At 31.4% G+C, this 19,354-nt stretch overlaps 1 protein-coding gene across 1 annotated transcript in view; it reads left to right on the top strand.

Moving 5' to 3' along the window:
- LOC106463469 (diacylglycerol kinase eta-like) overlaps positions 1-19,354 on the top strand; it is a 102,190-nt gene that overhangs the window by 65,702 nt on the left and 17,134 nt on the right. The window contains 9 exon segments of the mRNA XM_022390966.1: positions 1,047-1,140; positions 1,754-1,885; positions 1,887-1,928; positions 3,927-4,014; positions 13,433-13,936; positions 15,595-15,886; positions 16,993-17,103; positions 17,800-17,906; positions 18,845-18,855. Coding sequence (XP_022246674.1) covers positions 1,047-1,140; positions 1,754-1,885; positions 1,887-1,928; positions 3,927-4,014; positions 13,433-13,936; positions 15,595-15,886; positions 16,993-17,103; positions 17,800-17,906; positions 18,845-18,855 — 1,381 coding nt within the window.

Genomic DNA, 19,354 nt, shown 5'->3' with positions numbered 1-19,354 from the left:
ATTCTCGAGAGTAAGAATCAACAATATATGAATGTACGAAAACGCTTAAATTTGTATTGTTACATAATCTGAATTTTCTAGAGCGCCTTCACACAGCTATAAATATAACCAACACAACGCGCCAAGAGGAGTATCTATTATTGGTTTGCTATACTTGGTGTGCTAAAAAACATCGTAAGCTATAACTGTGATTAACGCTTATTAATCGTGAACTTCAGATATATTGACCAGGAACGTTTATAAGTTTCGAACATTACATTTCGAACACTTAAGTGGATTCACATCGGACATTAGTACTTTTACAAAAACATTACCTAACGTCTTCGGTGAAACTCGACCTGTGATCAGCGAGAACTATAGGGCTAACTAGCTCCCTACTAAATGAATTGCACCTATATCAACTCGTAATCAACTCGCTCATCGTGAACTCTTGATAACATATTGTCATGTACCTGCTCGTTTGTTAATTTCCGGTATAATTTTTTTCTGAAGAACTTCAGTGATACAAATCCTTTCTTAATTAAATCTAGTTTATTCTTTCTCGATACAACTTTGTACTTCACAGGATTTCCATAGTCACTTTAAACTTAACCGTGTGTTATAAAGGTTCACTGTGATTTATAGAGGCACCGTAAGTAAAGTGTGTGAATACTGTTCGCTTGACTCAGTTATCTATCTCTGCCCCTCCCACTGGTTTTTCTCACCAGGCTTATATACTAAAAAGAGGGTGTATCGATCAGACTAAAGTTGCCAGGCAAATTCATGATCTTTCGAGAAACTCCAGTGTGTATGCTTCCAGCATCACGTGACTTCCGCTGTCGGAACAACACTAACTGATTCACTCTACAAGCTTACTAACTTAGCTTATTGACTGGCTTACCCACATTTATAATCTAATTCTTGTTCTAGATATTTAAACAAAGCCTCTCATTCATTAATATTGCAGAATATTCTAGAACTAACTTTATCTTAATGCACTGTGCTCTCTAGTTAACATCTGAATTACAACATTAGAAATATGGTTTATAACAATTTCATACTTTCAGGGTGTTATGTGAAACTGTGAAAGATTTTATAGCCAAAGTTGGAACTGGTTATGCACGACAAAGCTCATATTTTGATGACTCTATAACACAAAAGGTAAGGTGATACTATCAAAAAATTACTATAGATCTTGTGATTTATATGTCATAAAACAGGTAGTGTAGCATGTTTTTCAAAGCTACATTAATTAAGTTATTTAGAAGTATATTTTTAAATATTGTTAGCTGTCTAATATTTTGGGTACTTGAAAATATTAAAAAAGAAGTTTGAGAAATATTTTTAAGCTATTTACCTTGTAATTTTTTATTATTTTTAGAGATTTTTTCCAAATCATCAGTTATTTTCAAGAAAACAAATATACACCAGTAATGTTCCATAATATGTAAATCAGAAAACAGTCTCTTATGTAATATAGAAATTATACATGTTATTCACTATGTTCTGCATTAACATTAATTTTTTTGTGTCATTTCTTCTATGACATAATATTGTTAATTTTGTGTAATTACATTTTGGTGTTTTATAGTAATAATAAAAACGTGTATTCACTCACTTATGTGTCGTGTTAATAATAAGAGTTGTGTTAATGATTCATAATGTTCTGATAGTAAGTTGTATGTTTTAATAATACTATTTTTATATTAAATTATGTGTATATTTAATAATTTGCAGTGATATAATAGAGTTTTGTATTTACTTCGGAAAATAGTGTGCTGTGCTGAATGAAAAATTGGACTCATTATTAAATACCCTTGATGAAGAGGCAATAGCTTTGTCTTCACCACAATTTACTTCAGAGCAGCTAAAAAATGAAGCGCCTGAATTGTATGATGAGGAAAAAAGCTGAGAAAGGTGAAAAGGAGATATTGGAGGGAAAGAAAAAGGTAAAATACTACTACCAACATGCATACATATATCACTTTGAAGATGTACTATCATTTGTTGGGCTAGAATTTTCCTTATAAACTATAACAGTACAAGTATCATGATTCTGCTGTCCCTGTAATTCTTTACTCAGTTTCACAATGAAAAAATAACTCATAACTAATTTATAAAAAACTAAAAGATATTTCTGTAGAAAATATGTAAATTAGTCATATTTCTTTTTAAGACTAACAGGAAGTAGTAAGTTAAATAACATACAAATATTTTTGTCTGATAACTAGGAACAAGATATACTAAGACTATACCTCACTCCTTAACACTGCTTAAAATTTGATTTTATACCTTTTGATTGTCTTCCGAACAAGTTGTAATTTTAGGTCTCTCTGTCATGGTTTAGCATTAATTCTCACCGTTCTGATTGTTAAGGTATTTATTTTATATTTTTATACTTAAAAGATAACAAATTACTGGTTAATTGTTTTAAATTTGTAAGTTATCTTAATTGGGTAAGCTTACTTTTTTCTTACATAGTCCAAAACTTACCATTTTGTAACATTTTCTAGCATTTATTGCTCCTCCCTCCAAAAAAAAAACAACAACAAAAGAAAACCAAATCACCTGTAGCATTAAATTGGTCAAAAAAATTAACAAAGGTAAAGCTATAAAGTTGCTTCACTTTTATGTCTCTATTAGACTTACGAAACTCAGCTTTAGAAGAATGTAACTATTAGAAGTTCATTTCATATAGAAGTGCAATGATGAACAACAGGACAATGGCAGCAACAACAAACATTTGACACGTTTATGTTCAGTAACAAAAAATTTAATTCTTGAACATTTCGGAATATACATATTCCATCTTCAGCAAGCTATATTGAACATGGTAAATTATTAGGTACAGACATTTTATAAAGTTTAAACATTCTATAAAAAGTAATTAAAATACAGAATAAAAGTATGAAATAAATTAAGAGACAATCAATTAAACTAAGAATATAATAATGCTACAATTTTATACAAGTATTTAGAACAGACTTAACTGTAGTGAAGTTGTGTTATCATTTAAAGTTGGGAGTTCATTTATAATAGATAAACTTTCTTTAATTAAAAGATGTTTATCACTTCACAATGTCATCAAATATTGAACTTTTCAAATATTTCTATTACTTTTTATAGAATGTTTAAACTTTATAAAATGTCTGTACCCAATAATTTACCATGTTCAATATAGTTTGCTGAAGATGGAATGTGTATATTCCGAATCGTTCAAGAACTAAGTGTGTTACTGAACATGCACGTGTCAAATGTTTATTGATGCTGCTGTCATCCCTGTTGTTCATGATATACAAGTGTTTTGGAAATAAATGACAGTTAAGTTAGAGTTTAAACTTATTTTACCCTTGAAAGAATGTTTATTAGGCTAATTGTTTTGAGGAAAGGCACTGTTAAAACAATATTCAAGTCTGAGTTAGTACTTTAAACTTGTAATTTTATCATTTTGTAGCTGCATTTGTTTGTTTGCTCATTTTAAAGTTATATTTCTCTAAATATTACTGTTTTTACTTTATTTAATAAAATTTACATTTCCAAAATTTTTTACTGGGCTCAGTAGTATACAAGTTGTAGGGAACAATGATAATAATCATTAGCCAGTATTTAATTAAAATATCTAAAAGAAAAGGCCCTTACTGTGTAACTGTGTTGGTAAGAGACATAAAAGAAGAAAAATAATAAAAAGATAATTATATTGTGAACTGAACATGAATTTCTCTTGCTTAATTTTTCATTTACATAAAATAAGGATTTTTCTAGTTTTAAACTTTAAATTAAACTTATTAAGAATAATTGTAGAAAAAATTATACAGGTAAATCGGTGGTAACTAAGGACATTTGACATCTTCATATATAATGTTACTGTTCTTATTTGAATACTGTGATTACTTATTTATTTATTTTATAAACCTAACATGTGTTTCTTAACTTCTTAAAAAATACAGGATGTATTTATTCAACGAGAAGCCTTAATGCGTAGAGCCAATAGCTTAAAGAAAGCTGTCAGACAAATAATAGAGCACATAGAGAAAGGTTGGTAGCTTTGATAATTTTTTTTTTACTTTTTATGTTCCGTGTAAGTTATGAAACAGAGTATTAAGTACATTTTTCAGAATTTTGAATCTCTCACTACATTCAATTAAAAATTAACAAATTTTCTTCTAGAATAGAAATAATGCTCATTATTAGTTAAATCTTTCTCTGTCCAAAGGAACAATAAAGCTGAAATTAGATTGCTTATTGGTGTGGGCAGGGCCTGGTGGTTATTATGATGGACTGTTGATCCATGGGTCTGTGATTCATGTCCTGTTGCTGCAAAAGAAAAAAAAAGAAATAGAAAATCATACTCCATACTTTGGGACAATGGGTACGCTATAAGAGTGACATACAAATCCCATTATTTAAATAGAGTAGCCCAAAAGTTTGTAGTGGATGCTGTTGACTAACTTTCTTTCCTCTAGTTTATCAATTCAAAACTAGGATTGACCTGTGCATACAAACCTTATGTAGCTTTGCATGAATATTTGAAACAAAACAAACTAATAGATTAAATTTTAAGAGTAAAAGAGCTACCCAGTAAAGAGTGTGGACTACCACTGGCAATGATACTTACCCAGTAAAGAGTGTGGACTACCACTGGCAATGATACTTACCCAGTAAAGAGTGTGGACTACCACTGGCAATGATACTTACCCAGTAAAGAGTGTGAACTACCACTGGCAATGATACTTACCCAGTAAAGAGTGTGAACTACCACTGACAATGATACTTACCCAGTAAAGAGTGTGGACTACCACTGGCAATGATACTTACCCAGTAAAGAGTGTGGACTACCACTGGCAATGACACTTACCCAGTAAAGAGTGTGGACTACCACTGGCAATGACACTTACCCAGTAAAGAGTGTGGACTACCACTGGCAATGATACTTACCCAGTAAAGAGTATGGACTACCACTGGCAATGATACTTACCCAGTAAAGAGTATGGACTACCACTGGCAATGATACTTACCCAGTAAAGAGTATGGACTACCACTGGCAATGATACTGTCTCTTTAAACTGTGGGCTTACTTCTGATTATTCAACAAATAGTGATATGAAGGATCTTGTCCTATTCCTCAGTCAGTGTAATACAAAGCTGTATCATGTCATTTTGTAACATGCATGGCATTGAAGGAAGTCCCAAAGGAGTTGTATGGGATTAGATCAGGGCTCCTTCTTAGCCAGTTCATAACCTCTTTAGATTCTCAATCAATGTAGCTCATCACAGTTCTTGTAGTATAACATTGGCATTACCCTATATTGGAATAAAGTCTGGCCTAATTTCACCTCAATCCAGTACCATAAAAATATATTCTTGAGTAGTAAACCTGTCCTTCAGGAATGAAAGAAGATCTGTACATCCATGCATAATAATGCCTCACTATACCATAACATAACTGCCACAGTAATGGTAATGTTCATTAAAATTGCACTGAGAAACTCATTCACATAAACCATTGGAACAGACATGAAATCATGCATGGTCTGTGAAAAGTACACATGCATAATACTATTGTTGCCAAAGTATGAGATCTTGACAAATGTCCAAGCAAACTATGCAACCAACTGTATGAACTGAAGCAGGTCTTCTGACCTTAAATCTGTTCCATACAATTTTGTTCACTTATAATTTCAGTTGTTGTCTTGAAGTCCAAGTATTGAATCCATGTGCATTATACTAGCAATTTAATGTTTTACAAACAATGATCATTACACTATGTAGTTGTTCTTCCATGATCTTCTCCAAATTACCTAGTACCCAGACCACTTGATGGATCACATGGCAGTAACCTTCCCATTATAGACCTAGATACAAAACAAGTTTTTTTTTTCTATGTGCTAGGTTTCCAACATTTGCAAAGATCTGATAGTCTGTTATTCTGCCACCAGCAGGTAATATTTTCACACAATTATATGGAAACAATTACCAAGCTTGGAGTGACCACCAAAATTCAATTCAGCATATGATCAAGTCTTAAAAATGAAATGAGGGTACCATCTTTCCAGTGTTGGTGAAGCACATGCAAAATGCACTGAAATAATTGTATATTCTCACAGCAGAATGCATGAAAGCTGCATATAACTAATGATGTATTAGTTTTTGGAATTACATCAGGTGTAATTTTCTAAATTTCATTAAATTCTTACTACTTTGAATTTTTGATGCAGTGTATATTAAGAAGTGTGTATTCTATTAAATTATTTTTGGTTGAAGTGTTACCCAGTTAAAAGAGAGAGTTTTGTTATCATAGTAGTTGGTATGATAAGTTTTATTTACTTTCATATTGATCTGTCCAAATTGCTTTAATCTATGGGAATTAGTTAATGTTCTGTGTAATTATAAAGAAAAAAAATTCTTATAGATTATAGAAATGTGTGCAAGTTAGCTATAATTTCTCAGCAAGTTTTTGGGATAGTTCTAGAAATACAACTGCATGATAAACAGGCACCTGTTCTGAATATTAAAGCAGCCTACAGTGACTGGTCATTTAAAATTATTCCAAAATTTAGTCAGTAAATGGAGAAATATGTTACAGCTCTTTCCAGAGAGAAATATTAATAAAGTAATATTATTAGATGATGTAGATCCAAAGTACAACATTTTAAAGTTTTCAGTGTTATCCTTGGAAGCATATAAACTGCTTTTAGGATTACATTGGCCTTTAAGGTTATATTATTTGTTAGTTAGAATCAATGGTATACTCCATAAATTAAGGCTATTTTTATAAAGCAACCCTTTGGCTCAATAAGCAATTGCATTGAAGTTAGCCATATTTCTTGGTACCATTAACAAGATAATAAACAAGAACTTGACAAAGCCTTACAAGCCAAAGTTCAAAAGCTTCCAACAGATTTTGAAATCAACACAATTTTAATGAGAAAGTTGGCTGAAAAAACTATAACCAAGGTAATCCCATGCTATTGTTCATTTACTTGTCAAATCAGTCTCCAAATGCAGCTCAGTGGACTATTGTGTATTTGGAAATTGTAAAATTAAGATATTGACCAGTTTGTGGAAAGTTGCACAGGAGGAGAGGAAGGAGCACTGGTATGGCTCTTCTCCAAAGAAGCCTAATGTCACGGATACATCACTACAAGACCATTTTCAAGAAGCAAGGGGAGCGGACAGAGCATGATTGCTGTGGAAAACATGGTTTTCCATACTAGAATGTTGAACCTGGTCATTGTTTCCAAGAATTACTAATGATCTTCCATAACTAATTTTATTTCAATATCAAACTTAAATTCTAATTGTGTGAAGAATGTTCTTGAAATAAAACTGAGGGTTATCAAATTAATGTATTATCAGGTAACTTCAACTTTAAACTATATTGACTAAAATCAAAACTTGAATTTAATGACAAACAAGTGACAATTAGCTGTCAAATTAATTTTGACAGGCAGTTTGTTATCTGTTAAAAATACCATGTAATTTGTAGTGAAACATTCGTTTTTAATTAAAGCTTTCAATCTATAAGTAATTTTCAATCTTACCTTTAGTAGATGCAAGCCTGAGACCAAATGATCACGTAAATATTAAACTGTATACTTTTAAAACCATGTGACAGATTAAGTAATTAAGTATGGTTCTTCTCTGTACCTTTTTTTTTTACTATCCATTCATTACTGTTCATTGACTAAAGTCAGGCTACATTTGCAATTAATATAGTTAAGCTTATGACATTGCATGTTTTTTCCTATGCTTACATAAACAATAAAGATAGAAATCCTAGTTTTTTCAATGGAGATGGATTAAAAGATAAAAGTCACAAATAATAAATGCAAGTTAGAATAGAACAATCATTCGCATGTACATATTTATGAGAAGAAATAAAGCAGAAGCACTTAAAACAATGTAGATGGATTAAAAATTATGAAGTTACGCTTGTATAATTATTGCACTTATTCAAGTAAGGAGAAACTTGTACATAAGTAAGTTTTATTTGTCATTTAGATGCCACTTTACATAGCAAAGATTGAATATTTCAAAGAAAGAGATAGACGTAAAGTAAGACCCAAAACTCAAGCGCTTTCGAATAGTTGACTATTCTTCTTCTTTGTTCTCTATCTTATTTTAAGTCTATTACACTTTATATGTGATTCTTTGTGATAACTCTTATCAAAATCAAAGAAAGAGATAATTTTTTCTAGGTAGTGTCATTTTTCACTTTAAATTATGCTTTACATAAGAAAGATTAAAATATTTCAAGGAAATGAATAATTGTTTTCTAAATTTTGTTACATAGTAATAGTATTATATTAAGTTTTCTTTACTGAACCAAACAGTGTGTCTGATAATTTTATACTGCATTTAGTAAGAAGTGCTACATTTACAAGTATTCCAAGTTAAAATATATACACTATAAGCTGGAGATCATGATAATTTTGTTTTCATTATAACAGTGTAGTATGCAGATACTACATATCTTTCTTTGCTGTCATGTATATATTTGTTGTTTAGAGGATTCTTAAATTTCTTTAGTTCTGATTCTAGAACATTCTATATTCAATAGTGGAATTTATCTACCATTTCACTGGATAGTTGCACTGTGTTCTTCTTGAGCTTTTGTTTGAAGGATACCTTGCAGCTGTTAAATAGAACAGATATGTCCTGAGTGTCCTTTTCTGATTGATCAGATGCAAGGAGAATGTGCTTTGTGATGTGCAGTTCTGGCACTTTTTTGGAGCATTAAGATTTAGCTTGTGTAGAACAGTTTCCCTTTTTGAGAGAGCCAAATCTCACTGTAAAAGCCCTGTCTTTCTCTTGTTGTATTTTTAACTGCTGATCGAGTTACATATGGTCAAAATCTATTTATTCATTTACTTCCATTTTTGTCATTTTCTTTTTGTTTGACTCTGCTTTAATAAATAGTTTTTTTATTTTTTGGACTTCAACTCTGTATCTTGTCTCTTTTATTTCACCTGTCACAAACCTCTGCACTTTCCTTCCACAAGTTAGATCCACGAATCCCTCATTTTTTTGTGGAAACCAGCTAAATTTTTGCACGTATAACTGTGGATTCTCACAAATTACCTTAATCAAGTAATTGTGGAAAGGGTAGCTGATTTTTGTTTTTTATTCCCTTTAAGTTATTTTTAACTTTCTCTCTCTTGTGCTCTTAATGAGAAATAAAGCTGCATTCTGGAAAGAACTTTAGTGTAGATAGGTGAGTGATTGGTCTAAGAATAAGAACAGAGGAGCTCCAATTAACTCTGAGGAGTTCTGTGTTGAATATTGAGTGCTCCCTAGCACTAAGAATGGCATTCCAGAGTTTTATTCTCCATCCACTCATCAAAATAGTTAAGCCACATCCTGGCACATCAGGTAATGGGGATCAAATTGTTCAGTTTTGAGCAGATCAACTGAAATTGAAGGAGCAAGTGGAAAGTTATTAAGAAGGCAGGGTTAACTAGCAGTGAGTGGTAAACTGAGAATTCACACCACTTTTGGTACCATCACTAAATATGTAAGAGTTGTGATGGCAGTTGAGTGTCAGATTTTTAGGTTTAAACTTCCTACAGATGTTACTTGCAGCTCTGTGTTGAAACCATAAAATATCATCTGACATATGTTCAAGAGCCATGGACTGCATGTATGTATGTTGACAAAGAGTTTCTCAGACATATAGTGAGTAGAGATGGAGCAGCGTGTGCTATAGTATGCTCATGTCTGTTGAACAGCATTACCATATGACAAAAAAGAGCTATTTGCAATAGTGGTGTATTTTAAGCACTTTTGGCATTAGTTGTTTCTACCTGGGTATATCACATTTCATTAAAGTGGGTAATGAATGTTAGGGAGCCAAAAGATATAGTCACATATTGGATTACGATTTTACTGTACAGCACAGTGACCAGGTTGACAGCATGATAATACAGACAGGCTTTCTTACTGGTAGGTGAAAGCTTGCCCGTTTATAGAGTGTCCAGATCCTGGACATTATGCTGCTTGAAACCCAAGCTCTGAGCCTTAGTAATGACCCATAAATAGTGTGGAAGCCACTTGAGAATGAACACTAAATTGTACTTAGGAAAGCTGTGAGAAGAGCAGTTAAGAGTTCCAAACTTGGTTTAGATGCTCTTTCTTGTGTAGCAAGGAGAAGCAAAGGCCTAACAGGTCGGTGAACAAAATGTTTGATCAGTTACAATTACAGGAGTAAATGCTATACTGTTATGTATCTAGTAGTCCAGAGAACCTTAAGAGCTGAAATACTCCACACCCTTCATAACACATGTATTGTGAGACACCAGGGAGTGTCTAGCACAACAGCCAACATGTGGAGATGATTTTATTGTCCTCTGTCAACAATTTGTCAGTTTTCCACTCCAGCAGATAGCCTTAGATATAGCAGGACTTCTCCAAGAGACAGACCATGGTAAATAATACACATCGTTTGTAATTAATTAATTTACTAAAATGGGTTGAAGCAAATTCACTGGCTTATACACAAGATCAGACAGTTGACAATGTGTTGCTGCCCAGTGGATAGTGAGCTTTAGAGCTCCAAAGGAGATTCAAACCGGTCAAGAAGCAAACTCTATTTGTCAGCTATTTACTAAGTTGTGTATGTTACTAGGAGTGGTGAAGACTTGTACTTCACCTTATCATTGGATTGAGCTTAAGGAGAGCTATTTGCCTTTTTAACAGAATCAAGACTCATCATGAAAGTTCCATCCTTGTCTCATTTTAAGTATGGTAGTACTTAATAGTAGGTATTGACAAGGATTCCAAATAATTCATGTGGCAAAAAAAACACCCTATCGAATTCCTAAGTGAAAAACGACCATTCAAAGTATTGGTTATGATATATTATGTGCATATATGCTAATGATATGCTAAAAAGGTTGCTAACTTTTTCAGTATAACAATTCAAAAATTTCTAAAACAGCAACTTTTTCGACACTACTACCTACTTACCTGGTCATGTCAGCTGGGCTAGTGTCTAGATAGCTTGGATTACAGCTACAAGATTTCTCCAGCGTACTTGACTGGTCTGTGGGTATCCACTTTTGATATTCTAATAAAAATCCATATATATATATATATATATATATATATATAATATAAAGGTAAACATATCATGCATGTACTTAAATGTCTTTTCAACACAACAGATGGTGCTACATATCAATGGATAGACACATGACAGTTTCTAAATACAGGTATAGCATAAAAAGTAAACAAACAAAAGTGTTAAAAAATTGTGAATTTTAAAGTAAAGTAAGGATCCTGCTATAAAAACTAATGAAACAAGAAGTAAAACCACAATCATAAATTTATAAAATTTGATCCTTACTTTGGCCTACAGATAAGTGTATAAAGCTGCAAAAGTGGTTTTAATTCTTGTTTCATTATTTTTATAGCAGGATCTCTACTTCATTTTAAAATTGGTAATTTTGTAATACTCTTGTTATATTTACACCTACAGTCACAATCTGTTCATTCATATATTTCACTTTTGTCATTTTTTTATTGTTTTTTGCTTCTTTGTTTGATTTTGTAACTTAATAAGTAGTTTTGTTTTTGAGGCATCAATACTGTGTCTTGTCACTTTTATTCCAACTTCCACGAATTTCTGCACTTTCCTTCTGCGTATAGTTCCATGAATCTCTTGTTTTTGCAGAGATCAGGCAATTGTGTGAAGGTATAACCTTAGATTACTACAACAGTTTTGCCATGTATACTCATGTGTATACTATAATTCATTCAAAGCATCTTGAAAGAGAAAACTTATGTAACTTCTTGGTACCCATGATAATTTGCATTTTTAGTGACTTTCTTCTAAAATTTCAAGAATTTTAATAATGGTCAGAGTTTATTAAATTGGAAAAATATCAGCTTTAATTGAATCATATTTAATGGTAATGTGCATATGTTATTTCTAACATAATTTTAAGTATGTTACTTGCACAGGTTATTGTGCTACAAGTTTGATTATAGGTGTTGTATATTTGTTGACTGAGATTGTTATATTTTGCCATTAAACATGATATGACCATATATCACAAAATTTTTAAGCTTGAGATTGGCCAGTTAACTGTGGAAGTTATTCTGTAATACATATTTGAAGAACTTTGGTTAGTAGAATTGTCACTAAATATACATTTATTTTTATAATGCAAAGAATTGTCACTAAAGAAGGTGTATTTAATGTTATTTACTTTAAGTCTTGGTTAACTGACTGTCACTAAACATGTATGTTTTTATAATGGATAGAATTGTCATTCAACAGACATGTTTCTGTTTTAACATATAACTCTTGATTAACTGACTGTCCATAGATCTGTTTGTTTGTTTTTTTGTAATGTGTATTTTTAAACTCTTGTTAGAGAAAGTTATTATGTTTGTCACCAAACATGTATGTTTTTATAATGGATAGAATTGTCATTCAACAGACATGTTTCTGTCTTAACATATAAGTCTTGATTAACTGACTATCCATAGATCTGTTTTTTTTGTTTTTTTTAATGTGTATTTTAAACTCTTGTTAGAGAAAGTTATTATGTTTGTGTATCTTTGTGAAGTGTAAAGCTTAAAATGTTGATAAACAATATAGATCTTAAATACAGGTATTTTTGTGTGATGAGTACATAGTGCCTAACTTAATCATTAAGTGTACACATTTTCCTATGAATCGTACATTAAACATTTGGTCGTATTAAGCAGTTGCTCAGTCATTAAATGCAAATATTCTGTTATATATATCATTTATATTCTTGATGAGCAACCTTATTATAAAGTACATTTGTTTTTCTCTTATATAAACTTTAAGTTCTTGATGAGCCAGATATTCATTATCTGAATGTACACAGAAACAGTCCATTGAACCAACTCTGTATTGGAGAAAGAATGTTGACTACAATATCAAGTTTACTATATGTATCTACATGAAATGTAGTAAGCTTTTAGCAAAATGTACAAGTCTGTTGTACACAAGAAATCAGATGTGTTACAAAAGTATTTGTACTCAAGAGAAGTCTGTGAACTGATGATGTCAGTCTGACTCACACTCTGACAAGTTAGAGTGCAAGGTGATGTTCATGTGAAGAATGAAAATACTTTTGTCCATCATGCAGTTTGCATGATGCATTTGCAAAACCTCTAGAACTTCCAAAATGTATATCTACAGTTTTTTTAGTATCTTTGTATATTGTACCTGGTTTACTCTTCTCTACCATGTACTTTTGCTAAGTCAGCAATGTAGGGTAAAATGAATAGTTGATAACTCTGACATTATACCATGTTGAATGGTACTCTGTAAAAGGTCATGGCATGCACACATTGACTCCCACCCATGCACATAGGGTTAAGGACATGCATTTTGTAAAAACAATATGCTTTAATGCTGTAGTAAGAAAAATGGTAATGGAGTATATGTATTTTTTTTTTTTTTTTCTTCATTTAGTTGTTGATGAGCAGAATGAACAAGTTAAAGAACAACAGCCCCCTGTTGATGCAGCAGGCACATGTGATATTAACGTAGGTTTCAATTCAAATAGAGTAATGGAATCTCAGAAAAAGGTCATTCCATTGTGTACCACCACGTTCCACTCAGATGATGCATCTTCAACACAACTTTCTCCATCCTCATGTTGTAATCCATATGGCTCAGTCATGGGACAAAGCATTGGGGGAGCTCTGAAAAACACCTCACAGGTCATGTTACCTAATATTGAAGACAGTATCAGTGCTGACAGCTCACCCTGTCCTTCACCTCATTCCTCTGGTCTCCTTACTACTCTTCCTTTAAACTCCCATTGCCACTCTCATAATTCACTTCAATCCAGCTCCCCTTCTCTTTCTATTCCTCTTAGAAAGACAAGTCCTGCTTCTATATCTTCCATGTTAACTGACACCAGATATGAAGAAAAAGCTGATAATGCAACCATTCCAGAGATACGTGTGAAATGTAAGTCTAAAAGTTTCCCATTTGTATTTTTAACTGTGAATTATTGAATCATACTTATTTAAATGAAAAGAATATTGCTCCACTTTAAAATTTAAATTACTAGTTTCTATTTATCCTTCAGTGCTGTTGTCTTCTATGATGTTTTCTTATCCATTAATAGTAAAATATGGGGTTCTTCAGTGCAAAGCTTTTATGTAAACACATATTTATAAATATTTATTAATAAATGTTCCTAAGCATTAATTACATGATTCTTACATAACTACTTATTTGAGCCTTTTTTTTTGGCTCTTCACTTTTTTACTTTAGAATTCTGTTTTTGAGTCAGGATTGTATAGCTATTATGTTAGCAGCAGTGTGTTATTTTTGATTTATATTTTAAATATAAAGAACCTATGATTTGTGATGTAGTTATGTTTAACATTTTATATTTATGTTCTGAATGACAAGTAATTATTTTTGGTTATGGCTTTTATGTCATAAACAGTGTTTGTTTTTTCAAGTTACTCTTCATATTAAAACAACCTCTTCCAGAATGTTGGCAGTGTAATTGTGTGTGGGACTGTGAAAAACTTGTTTGTGAACAATGAAAATAAGCTTAAAAACTAAATTCAAATCTGACATTCATCTATTGACATTGTTCACTGTCATTCAACTCATAGGCTGTAGCTTCAAGAGCCCAGAGCTGACCTCAGGAATTTGCTTTTTCAGTCATGAAAAAACATATGAAAGTTATGTGATATTTATTTTCAGAAAGGAAGTTAAAAATGTCATTAATATTGAATCTTCACAATCATAAGAGTCATCTAAGATGAAGTTTGATTCTGTTTAAGCCATTTAAATCACTTTGCCATTTATGCATTTTTATGTTTATGTGTGGTTAATCCCATTAATTCATTCATGACCAAATTATGTAATCTGTATAAATGTGCTCCACTGCTGAAGAATGGACATCTGGAACTAATATCCTTAAAGCTTTTAATTGTGCATATCTATTAGTTGTCCATTATTTATATATATATATATATATATATACATACGTACTTATTAAAAATCAATGTTTTATCTAGTGCTTCGTTAAAAAACAACTCTTAAAAGACTAATTTTTATTTAAACGTAATATTCTTTGTAAATCCATTTCCTTAACCTGCATAAGTAGTTGCTGAAGATATTTTAAAAATGGTTCCTTTGTATTTTCTTCAACCATTCTTGCCTTGAATGAATATTTCTTGATTTTAAACATAGATCTAAATGCTGTATAAGTTAGAATGAATATGATCACCATGTTTACTTCTAAAAATACTAAACTTAAGAAATTGCAAGATACAGTGTGTTTGAAAGACAGAAGGAGGTTAGATGTGAGTTTTAGCAGTTTGCTAAGAGAGTTATTATGGCAGCCATGTATTAAATATGCAACTAACCTAGAGAAACAGATAAGAGAACTGACCTCCGCCTTTGGAGTGTACAATAACACTATGAAATTAAAATAAAATAAATGTTATGGTATTGAACTTCTGTATAATTCTATATAAGTTATACAATAGAGAACAGGACAGAAACCTCGTTCACATACTTTTCACCATTTGATGTTTCAGTGTAATTATAATGTGTATAAATATTGTGTTACTTAGGAGATGTACTAGTATTAATATTTCTAGCTGAGGCATCTCCTACAGCATCACGAAGGATCAGTAGTGGAACAGCTTTCAAAACTACTGGTAAAATTGGTGTTGGGCACCCCCTACCTCGAGTAGTTGAGCGAGAACAGAGTCAATCTCCAGAAAGAAATCCAGTAGAAACTAGACATTTTCCTATCATAAATCCTCTTACCTCACTTCCCTTGTGGCCTAATCTGAATAGGGATAGTCTAGTTGGAAAGGTTCTGCTTGCTAATGCAGATGCTCTTTGTGCTGCAGTATCACCATTAATGGATATTGAGGAAATGCCAGTGTAAGTAATATAACAGTGTTTCTCAACCTATGGATAGTGGGTTATCAGAATGCATGAAAGGGTCACAAATACACTTTAAAAATAATAATAGTGTATTTATTTAGTAAGTATATCGTAAATGTGGTGTTTTTTTCCACTAAAGCTGTTTACCGGGTCACAACTGAGGATCAGTATTTACAAATGGACCCTGAACCAAAAAGTTGAGAACTGTTGGTATTGCCCATACTGTAATTCAATAGGAATATTATTATGGTTAATATTTTACCAGATATTATTAATTAGGTTGGTTACTGTGAACTTGTAACTCAATTCAGGAACATCACTTTACGTAAGACTTTAACACAAAGTAGAATATAGGTTTCACAATGAATATATGTATTATTATTAGTTTACCATAAAGCTTTAACTAGGAATATTGATATCTGTAAGTATTTGTTCAATATACAGTTTTAAACAAATTTTACTGTAAATAATAGATTCTAACACTAGAAGGCATTAGATGTGATAGAATGTTTAAAATATATTTTTTGGAAATTAATCTTGTACAATATCACATATTTGAAAATGATGTGCAGAAGGAAGTGAAAAGAAAATTCAAGGAGTAATTGACTTTGAAAAGCTCTAATTTTAACTAGATATATTATTCTCTCTGTAAAAAGTCTCACAATACATATTGTATCAATTCATTTTTAACCAGATATTAAACTTTTTAACTTATTTCGTTGTAGATGCTTCAGTTTTCATAACTAGAAAATTGTTAGTAGACTCCAACAGCCTTGGAAATACCGAATCATCTGGACAAGAGAGAGTTAATAAGTGAAGACATTTCATGTAACTTCCATAAGCTGTCGTCAGGTTGGCTAGAGAGAGTCAGTGGGCTACGAAGTTTCAGGTAACTTTTTGAACCCCAAAAAATTTACCTGAAGATTGGTTATGGAAGTTACTCAAAAACACCAATTTCTCCTGACTCTCTCATCTAGAGAACTTACTTCTTCCAAGGCTCTTGTAGCCATAAAAAGCATTATAATATGTTAATTATATTTTTTTAACCAAAATGTTTATAGCACCTACAGTAGTTTAAAACTGTGATTATTCTCATGGTACAGGGAAGGGTATGAAGAGAAATGTGTTATGAATAACTACTTTGGAATTGGCTTGGATGCAAAGATCACCTTACAATTTCACAATAAAAGAGAGGAACATCCAGAAAAATGCAGGTAGAAACACATTTATGGATTAAAATATCTAAATTAATTAATCCTTTAATATTCTATTATATTTAGGTCTGGGAACATTTAGCATATCTTCAACAAATATATTTTTCTTGTCAAAACATCATGACAGAAGCCTTTCAAAATATTAACTGTGTCTTTTAGTGAATATCAAATTACACAAAAAATAAAACTTTATTTTGTCTTTGTTTATCATCACATACATGTTAACTTTGCATTTCATATTCATTTTAAAATATTATACTTTTATTAAATATTAAGTTTTCAGGTTTTGATAATGTATATTTATGTGCTTTTCTCATTTCTTAAACAATTTGAAAATCTTTGAAGAATAACTGATGTATAAGTACTGTTAAAACAAATGTTTGCTGTAAACGTTCTTTTCTGTATAGGCAGATAATATTATTTCATATTGATTTTATATATAATGTTTATATTGATTTGAAGAAAAATCGTATTATACATTTATGCAATTATAACCCTGTTCAAAAATACCTTTTATGAAAATTACAAGAAATAACATAGCTTGAATTGTTATTCTGTACTTTTAACTTTCATTTAACGCAAGGAATACAGAGGGTTGTTCATAATTTATTGCTACAGTTTATGTATATATATTTACCTAGTCCCTAACCATCCATGTAACCAGATTAAAAGTCCTAATTCTCTTTTTGGATTTAGTTGGCAACTTGTAATTGCAAAAATACCTAAAATTGACCCCTTTTGGGAGTGTAACATTACGAGGATTTCTAATACAAAGTTCTTGTATTCTTTGATTCTGAAATCATGTAAGGCATAAAACTTTAGCACCTTATAAAAAAACGGATATTGCTAGATTAATCATTACTGTAAGATGAAAGAAAGCAAGATCCCAGCAAAGAAAAAGATAAGCTAATCTGTATCCAGCTACCAGTCACACACACATTGGAGGTAGTGAAAAGTGTTAAATAGCCATTCACTAGAAGTAATCAGAGAATACATCCATCAATTTTAGCTAAAGTAGGACCTTCCTTAGTACTGTTAAATGAGATTAATTCATATGGATTTAGTCTGTGAAAATAACACGAGAGGTTTTTGCAAGCATCTCCCAAATCACATAGCCAAATAGAAGATAACTGCTGAAATCTCTATATGCATTTTCTGACATCTAACAAATTGAAGTATGTCATAACGTTGGGCAAAGCATACATCTTCTTAAGTCTGAAAGTCTTGAGTAATTTATTATCAGCATAAGAACAATATAACATTTCAAAAATATTATGGAGCATGTTATGATAATTTTGGAAGGGATGTATAGCGGTGCAGATTACAAGTATAATGGTAAGTTAAACATCCAAAAAATTAGGAAAAATGCCATGGTGATCTTTGCTTATATCACTGTGCCTTGAAGAAATTCCATCTATGTATGGACTGGATGCCAATAAGGTATAGCCCCATCAAGATGAAGCATAAAAACTCAAATCAAAATTAACAAGCCAGTAGAACTGGAAATTCATGCTATGCTGTTTGCAGAAATCTTCCATGAAATTCTACACCTTTGGTGTGCTTAAAGAGGCCCTCAGAAATTATTGTCTATACATAGTTTATGGACTTTAGAAAGTATTTAAAATAAGAGGGGAACAACATTAATCTCAGTGTACACCATAAGAGTACTGTAGAGTAATAGTGCATAACAGGGCTATCAGAGATTGCTATTGGTAGTATCATTTCTTTCTTGTAAATCAAGATTTCATTGAGGTAGGTTGTGTGTTTAGTCTCCTCGAAATTTCATATTTTGTTAGACCCAAATACAGCTTAGTTGCTACGTTTGATAAATTATAGTAGAATTCCATGGTATTGATGTAGTAATTTATGATTTTTTAGTTATTCTAAAGTATATATATATATATATATAAAACCTAAAAAAAAATATTTTGTTTCATATCCTCCACGTGCAAAAATTTTAAAGGCTTAGCAACCTACATCAAGCAACAACTGAGTACAAAGGTTGTAACTAGAAGAGATAATTGTTTGCTTTACTTATTTTTTACTGTTCCATGTTTTAGTAAAAATATGTTTAAGAACTTATTTCAAAATAGCAATAATCTATATACATATGTAATGTATAATAATTGAAATGTGATTGTATTTTACAAAAAACTAGTGGACTAAAACACAGCCTAGACAAGTTACTTTGTACACACCAGAGGTTAGTTTTGTGTTATTTGATACAGTAACATGAGTGCACGTGAGCCTC

Source organism: Limulus polyphemus, unplaced genomic scaffold (genome assembly GCF_000517525.1).
Source record: "Limulus polyphemus unplaced genomic scaffold, Limulus_polyphemus-2.1.2 Scaffold1416, whole genome shotgun sequence".
Classification (NCBI taxonomy): Eukaryota; Metazoa; Arthropoda; class Merostomata; order Xiphosura; family Limulidae; genus Limulus; species Limulus polyphemus.
Note: the sequence above shows the minus strand (reverse complement) of the source record. Positions and strands in the feature narration are given on the sequence as shown.